Here is a 7893-nt window from a genome sequence, read left to right on the forward strand (position 1 = left end):
TTCATGGGAGGATGAACGTGCACCATGTTATTATGGCTTAGACACACTAGGAGTAAAAAAACCCAAACCAACTACTCAAAAACCTACTAAATACAGCCTGGTGCTAACGTGAGTTTCGTGGCCAGCGATGCACAGAAGACCAGCAGTTTGTTGCTGCTTAGAAACATCCAGTCATCAGTTTCCACACAGCATCCTGGAGCTCCTGGTTCCTCACGCTGTAGATGAGGGGGTTCACTGCTCAGGGAACCACCAAGTAAAGAAATGCCACTACCAGGTTCACTTGTCTGTGGAGACAGGACAAGGGGCAATGGCATCTTGTAGGAGCATAGGAATTTCCACACCAACATGTGGAAGAACTTTTTCAGTGAGTGAGGGAGCCCTGGGACAGGCTGCCCAGGGGAGTTTGGAGTCTCCTTCTCTGGAGCTATTCCAGCCCCATCTGTACGCCGACCTGTGTGACCTGTCCAAGGGAAACTGCTTTGGCTGGGGGTTAGACCCAATAAAAAATAGGCGAGTTCCATGGACTTGTGGAGGGCTGGATGTGTCCCTTGGTCAGTTGCTCCTCTATTCAATCTTGGAAGTGGGCAAGTTTTTCTTTAGTAAGCGGCCATCGCTCGACCCAAACGGGGGGTTGTATTTTCCAGGTTAATTTTCAAGTAAGCTGCCCACTTTCTATGGTCACCATCAAAAATCCTTTTGCTCTGTGCCCAGCCTTGCTCTCAGTGGATAAACGCATCCCTGAGCCTGTGGCACATACGAGCAAATGCTGCAAACCGATTCATCAGGAGACAGTGATTTCTGGGGGAGTTGGGTGGGAGGTGTGGATGGGAGCGGTGGGTGTAGAGACCAAGTGGGTCCCTGATCCGATGTCTGACAAGGCAGATTCTGGCCAGGCGGCTTCGGGACCGTCTCTGTAGGGCTTTTGTCCGTGTGCACAGGCTCCTTGTCAGTGTCCATGGGCTCAGGAGGTGCCGTGGGGACAACACTGACCGGTGCTTTAGTCTGTGTTTCTCTGTATCCGTAGCCTTCGGGTGGGTGGGCGGTCGGTCCTGAGACTGGGGGCTCAAACCCTTTCCCAGCAGGCCATGCCGTTGCCGCCAGAGCTTTAGCAGCCCCCGTGGCATCTGTCTGCTCCGCTTTTATGCTTTCCAGAGTGGACATCCCAAGTTTCCCAGCAGCAGCAACTCTCTTGCCCTTCTTGTCTCCCCTAGAGACTGCATCCCATAATTTATCCCCCACCCCTTGCCAGGTGTTTACACTGAGCACTAAGTGCAGTTCGAGTGAAACTCCATGGTCACAACCCCACCGCAGCAGACGCTCCAGTGCTGGCTCATCCTATTTTATGCCTCTTTGAAAGGGTTGTTGCTCAAATCCTGACTGTGGCCCTTTCCTCACTAGAGAACTCATTCCCCAGAGCTGTAACAGCTGCTCACCTTCTCAGCCGTACTGCTGCAGGGTGTTGTTTTCTCTTCTCTCCACCATCCTTGAGCACTGTCTGGTTGCTGCAGGGATTGTTTCCAGCTGCTCTTTTCCTCTGGAGTTTGTGGTGACCGGCAATGAGCAACACCCAATTCGATATGAATTTCAGGTGAAGCCGTTTATTGGGTGAAATCCCACAGATTAGAGACATTTGTTACTGCAAAGGTGGCAAGCTGAACAACTGCTACTTGGTTACAGACACTGTTCACACCCCACTGACTGGTTTGTGATTATAACGAGTTCTGATAACCCATCTTATCGCCAAATATCCTTAGTTTACCTTTGATGCCTAAAAGCATCCGCACACCGGCTGTTTGCCCATCTTATTGTGGCCGGTTCTGGGAAGGAAGAAGCTGGGTGCTATCTGGGGAGGATACCGGGCAGAGGAGCGGCTGGAGAGGGGCGTGTCTATGCAAATAAAGATCAGAGGTGCGCGCAGGGGCTGCTGGGAGTGCTCGGTGCGGAGCTCTCCGCCGGTTAACGGAGCCGGGAGCAGCGGATCCCGGCGGGAAGAGGGGGATAGGCAGGGGAATGTGAATGCGAGGGGGACCTGAGGGTGTTTCGGGGCAAATGTGTATTAACCGTGTTTTGTGTGAGTGCCGGCGGGGGTGTGTAGAGGTTCTGGTTGGCTGTTAGGCATCCCTTCTGGGCTTCTTGGCTGAGATGAAGCATAGTATCTGTTCTTATCTGTTTGACATCTGATATGTTTTCAATTAGAGGACTTTATATTAAGCGATTTTTTAGTCCTGCGTGGGCACTCCGATCACTTCTCCCCCGGAGGGATGGGGGTGCCTGGAGTCGCATCCTGGTGTGGGGGATAAACCCGGCTTCCCGCTCGTCTCTAAACAGACCGTCTGTCTGCTGACAGGTGGTCCCTGTCTGTCGCGAGTCACAACCTTGCTCTCATTTATTTTGTTCTCCTTAGCACCTTTCCCTCCAAGCATCTTGCAATAGTTAGTAATTGAATTTACTCTTATTTATGTGTAAATTATAAATGCGATTTCTTATGCTCCCTTCTATACGTCCACCCCCATCAACCATGCCAGTGTCTTGGGAACAGCCTGTGCAGTTTGCTCTGTCCCCAGATCACAAACGTTCCCTTCACACCCTGAGCTCCTGAGCTCCTTTGTTAATTCTTTCTCCCCCTCCCTCCCTTCTGCCAGGATGTTCAGCAAGGAGAGAAGAAGATGGACAAACAGCTCCTCCAACAAGGGAAGGGAGAATGGCCTGGAAGCCCGGCTGACCCGCTGCCCGCCAGCGCCAAGAAGTCATGACAGGGAGAATAAGCCCTGCCCTTGTGGTGGGGACGTTGTAGCTGATGTAAATGGCGCTGGGGGCTTCATCTGCTCTGTGCTGAGAGGCAGCGTCTAGTTCTAGTGCTGGCAGCCTGACTTGAAGGCAGGAGATCCCCGGCGCTGGCTGTTCAAAGGGATCGATGCTCCTCCCGTCTGGCAGTGAGGGGTTTTGCCTCGTTGGGGAATCCTGTTCTCCCCGGGAAGGAGAAACGTGAGGTAAACACAGGGGGTGCCGGGATTCTCGGGGTGGAAACCCGGGGGCACCCCGAGAAGCCTCACCCCGGCTGCCCGCGCAGCTCCCTCCCTCCCCGCATCCCCGCCCTTCTGGCTCGGGCAGGGGAGGGGGAGCGGGGTGGCTGCGGGACCCAGCCGAACCCAGCGGGACAGGGGAAACCGACTCGTTCCCGCCCACTGGGTTCGGCCATTCCCGGCGGGTTCGGCGGCGGGTCGCTCGTCGCCGTTGCCCGGGCAGCCGGTCCGGCCGGTCCCGGGCGGGGCCGTTCAACGCTTCCCAAGTCCCCGCTCCGTGTCCCGGGACACGCGTCCTGCCCACCCGCCGCTCTCGCTCAGTCGAGCCTTCGGCCATGGCTGAGCCGGTCTGTGCTGCGGGAGCGGAGACCGGCCCCGAGCGCCGGGAGAGCGCTGGGGAAAGGGCTCGGTAAGCCCCGGGAGCCTCCGTCCTCTCCCCCGCTGAACCGGGGGGAGGAGACCGGAGGGGGAACCTGCCCAGGGGCCGGGCCGCCGGCCGCTCCCACCCACCCGCGTCCCTCGGGCCGCAGAACCTGCGGTGGGGGGGCGGAGAGAGGAGAGGGAGAGGGAGAGGGAGAGGGAGAGGAGAGGGAGAGGAGAGGGAGAGGAGAGGGAGAGGAGAGGGAGAGGAGAGGGAGAGGAGAGGGAGAGGAGAGGGAGAGGAGAGGGAGAGGAGAGGGAGAGGAGAGGGAGAGGAGAGGGAGAGGAGAGGGAGAGGAGAGGGAGAGGAGAGGGAGAGGAGAGGGAGAGGAGAGGGAGAGGAGAGGGAGAGGAGAGGAGAGGAGAGGAGAGGAGAGGAGAGGAGAGGAGAGGAGAGGAGAGGAGAGGAGAGGAGAGGAGAGGAGAGAGCCGCCCCTCTCCTGCCCGGGCTCTGCCTACCCAGAGAGGCGGCGGGAGGAGCCAATGGCGGGGCTGCCCCGCGCAGCCCTGGGAGGGGCGGCCGGGCAGGGCCGGGCCGGGCAAGCGGGGGGCAGAGCCGGGGAGGGACGGCCCAGCCCGGCCCAGCCCAGCCTGGCGCTGCCCAGGGAGGGGGAGCAGCACCGCGCATGCGTGGCCGGCCCTGGGCCACACACACCCCCCCGTTGGCTCCTCCGCGTTCTCCCTGCCCAGACAGGCAGCGGTCGGAGCCAATGGCGGGGCTGCTCCGCACCCTGGTGGGAGGGGCCGGGCCGTGCCGGGCGCGGCGCAGGACGGGCGCGTTCCCGCCGCGGGCTGCCGGTGCCTCTGTGCCGATGGCTGCTGGGGCCCCTCGGCGGCCTCTTCGCCGCCGTCCGCCGCGCCCCCCGCGCCGTCCCCGGTCTCGCCGCCGCTGCAGAGGCCGCCCCCCAGGTCAGCGATCCGCCCCGAGGCCGCACGGCCGCCCGAGGGCCTCGCCCCGTCCCTGAGGCCCCGCGGCCTCCCGGGTGCGGCCTGCGGGACCTCTCCTGGGCGTTGGAGCCCAGGGCGGGAGCGGAGCTGCGGGTCCCCCCGCCCCGAGAAGGCCCCTGGCGAACCCGCCCCCCTTGGCCCCCCGGGGGCTTTTCCGTCTGGGAAGCGGGGAGTTGGGAAAGAAACGGGCCCTGGGAGCGCGCGTGGGGCAGGAGCAGAGGGCTCAGTGTGTGTGTGTGTGTGTGTGTGTGTGTGTGTGTGTGTGTGTGTTGTACACAGGGGCATTGCCCTGCTGAAGGGCAGTGTGTGGCTTGGGGGGGTGTTAACCTGTGCAGAGTAAAAAAAAGCCCCTTCCACGTTAGCCAAAGCCCTGTGTTTGGTGCTGGGAACAAGCGTAACTCATGAAGAAGCATTAACAGAAAGGAATTACCCCACTGTAGTGGGATAATTAGCAGAGCCTTGGCTGGGAGAGGTGGGGGATGCTCTGCGGTGTCTGTGAGTGTGTCTGAGATGATGCCAGGGGGGCTTGGAAAGGGAACTCCAGCAATTAGCTCTGGGAGTTTTGCTTGTGTGAAGCTGAGCCGTGGTTGTACATCCCTGTTCTGTGTCTTCTCTCCACAGCCCTCATCTGCCTGTGGAACATCCTGATGGGCAGGAACCTCCAAAGCTACAACCAGGTGGCGCCCATGACAAAGGTAGTTCACAGCCCTGGTTCTTCTGGGGTTTGGTGTCCCTTGTAAAACTGAGGGGTGTCTGAAACTGCAGAAGGGTGTGCAGCTTGGAATGAATCCCAGTGCTCTGGGTGGGATCGAGGAGCTGGGCTGCCATGCAAATGGCGATCTGAACCCCTCTTAAGTCACGCTGTCATGTGGCCTGCTTTTGTTGTTCAGATGCTGCCATCCCTGGGTGTGAAGAGAAGGCTGAAGAAGTTTCTGCTGCTGCGGTGAAGGTACCAGCCAGGGCAGCAAGGAAACGCCGAGCTTCGGGCAGCGATGCCGCTCCAGGAGCAGAGTCTGTGGGAGAGGTTAGCAGAGACTTTCCTGAACCTGTGCAGCCTCAGGCTCTTCTTTGCCCTTGACAGCAGGTGCCTCTTGTGTGCTGGGTTTGCCTCGCCCAGATTTTACCTGCTCTGCTCTGGCATGTGGAGCTGAGGAAGGAGCACCCAAACTACATGACCATGTGAGAACAATCGCCTGCTTCCTCTGGATAAAGCCCTCTCTGCTGGGTTGGGTATCCACCGGCCCGGGAGAGGATTCCCCTAGGACTTTGGCTCTGTAAAAACGAGTCCTGAGCTGCTTGACCCCTTAGTTTGGTTGGGAGGTGCCGTGTTCTTTTTCTTACTGCCCCATAGGGTGAGAGGAGTAAGAAACCCTCATGCTCTATTATTTGTCCCTGAGAGCACCATTGACTCTTTGTTTGTACAAAACCCCTTTCTGAGGGGCTCAGCTCTCCCCCAGCCAGAGTCAGGGCTGAACTCTGGAATGCTGAGGAGCTGCCTGAGGGGAACTGGGCAGGAAGCCTGAGGGGGTTTAATCCCTGCACATAAGAGAGCCCCTATTAACAATCAAACCCAAAGGGCAGCGTGCTGGTCAGAGATCCTGCAAAGATCCTTCTGCTGTGCTCTGAGCCAGCAAATCCCAGTCCCTAAATGGGACCAGAGCTGCCTCCCTTTCCAGAAGCTTCCGCTGGCTTGGGCTGGTGTTCAGGTTAAACTCAGGGTGGTGCTTTGTTTGTTTCTGTTCCAGACTCCGGCCCTGTCATCTGAACCTGCAGTGAAAAGACCCAGAAGTTCTGTGCTGGAGGAAGAACTGGTGCAGACTGGTAAGGCTGACGTCAGGGCGTGAGCTTGTTTCTCCTGCGCTCTTCCTGGCGTGTGGTGCGACTCTCCCCCTCGGCTCACGGACGGGCTGTGGCGGCATCGCCCCTCGGTAGCGTCTGGCAGTGCTGGGGTGGGAACTCAGTCTCTTCCCTGCAGCTCCAGCTGCGATACGGCTGCTGCCAGCTGGCCAGAAGGAAACTGGTCTGGTTTGGGGTGTTAGATCCCCAGAACCCTTTTTGGGTTTGAATCTGGGGTTCAGCCTGTCAATACCTCATGCCCAGTGCAACTTGCTGCAGTTGCCAGTAAGGAAATCTGAGACTGTTCTAAAGCAACAGAATACAGGGAATGTGGGGATGTAGGGGAGAGAGTAAACATTGACCTTTGGGGAAGCTCATCAACCTCCTCAGTTGCCTTTAACAGTGGCTGATTTGCTTATGCTCTCCTCTTGTAGATCAAATGCCTTGCGGGACTCCCTTGGGCAACGGAACACTCTCCCTTTGGGACAAGATAGCTCCTTGTGCCAGGTAAAACCCTTCTGTTTGCTTTGACTTTCTTCTCTGACAGGTTTGCTTTCCATTTCATTCCTGAAGATCCTCTGTGCTGCCCAACATTTGTCTCTGTGTCCGCACAGGGATGTTCTTCCAAGGTTTCCTGGGCTGCTCTCCTAAGGGAGGTGAACCTTCAGTAGCTTTTTATTTTTCCTTCCTCCCCTTCCAGCTAGAGATGTTTTTGTTTTTTTTTTTTTTTTTTTTTTAATCTGGGGCCGTGAAATGTAAGGTAATGACAGGGGATGCCAGGATTTTCTCTCTTCCTTTCCACCTCCCCTGGTCCTTCTCGCACAACTTAGAGGCAGTTTTCTCTTTTGGGTAACCGTGAGGTGACAAATTTGATTCCTGCCCCTCTGGTCTGCCCGAGTTCAGAGTCACCCAGCTGAGTGTGAAGAGCCTCTGCACAGAAATGCCCACTGTGTTTTGTCATGACACCAGTGCAGGATGTTTGACAGTCTCTGTGATAAATGAGCCTTTGTTCAGTAAACCACATGTACCTTGAAACAGGTTGTAACGTTCTGATTTTGTAAGAATGATTGTGTAACGTATATTGTTAGTTGCTAACGAAGCATAGAACTGAGTTATAGGTAACTTAGAAGTGGAAACCATAGAAATTAAGTAGCCAATGAATGAGCTTGCTGTTAAAGATGACCGAATATGGGAGAGGGGTCAACTAAGGGACAAGTGAGGAAGAGGAGCAACTTCATCCCATCGACCACTAGAAGGTAGAAGACGACCCCCTAACAACAACTGGCGCATGTGCAGAAGAAGCCTCAGTGAAACAATCGGGACCCGGAACTAAAGGACTATATAAACCTGAATTCGGAGAGGGACGGTGCGTGCCGTTGGTAGAGCTGAGACTCTCCGGCTGCCCAGCGCTGTTTGCTTAATTGCCGCCTGCTAAATTAATAAAATTAACTTTGTAACTGAATTAACTGGTTTCCGACTGGTGACTGGGAAACCCACGATAACAATTTGGTGCCGTGACTCAGATGGAGAACAACCGGACGTGAGCCTCTGAGCAGGGAGGCGCCCCGCTGTATCAGCGGCCCTGCCAGAGTATCCGCTCGGCTCTCCACCGACGAACCGAAATTCTCGGCAATAAGCAAAGAAAAGCCGGCAAAGCCCCTTAATC

The 7893-nt window shown here is 56.8% G+C and overlaps 1 protein-coding gene across 1 annotated transcript; it reads left to right on the top strand.

The window, feature by feature from the left end:
- Window positions 1-1556: 1556 nt before the first annotated feature.
- On the top strand, window positions 1557-7652 carry LOC311204488 (uncharacterized protein; the record flags this gene model as incomplete). Its single annotated transcript, XM_084280905.1, has 7 exons — window positions 1557-1588; window positions 4134-4352; window positions 5013-5086; window positions 5282-5415; window positions 6137-6212; window positions 6662-6734; window positions 7406-7652. 7 exons carry the CDS (start codon window positions 1557-1559, stop codon window positions 7407-7409), a joined length of 612 nt encoding a protein of 203 aa, XP_084137031.1. The 3' UTR covers window positions 7410-7652.
- Window positions 7653-7893: the final 241 nt, after the last annotated feature.

Source organism: Gallinula chloropus, assembly GCF_964237585.1.
Source record: "Gallinula chloropus genome assembly, contig: HAP1_SCAFFOLD_82, whole genome shotgun sequence".
Taxonomy (NCBI): domain Eukaryota; kingdom Metazoa; phylum Chordata; class Aves; order Gruiformes; family Rallidae; genus Gallinula; species Gallinula chloropus.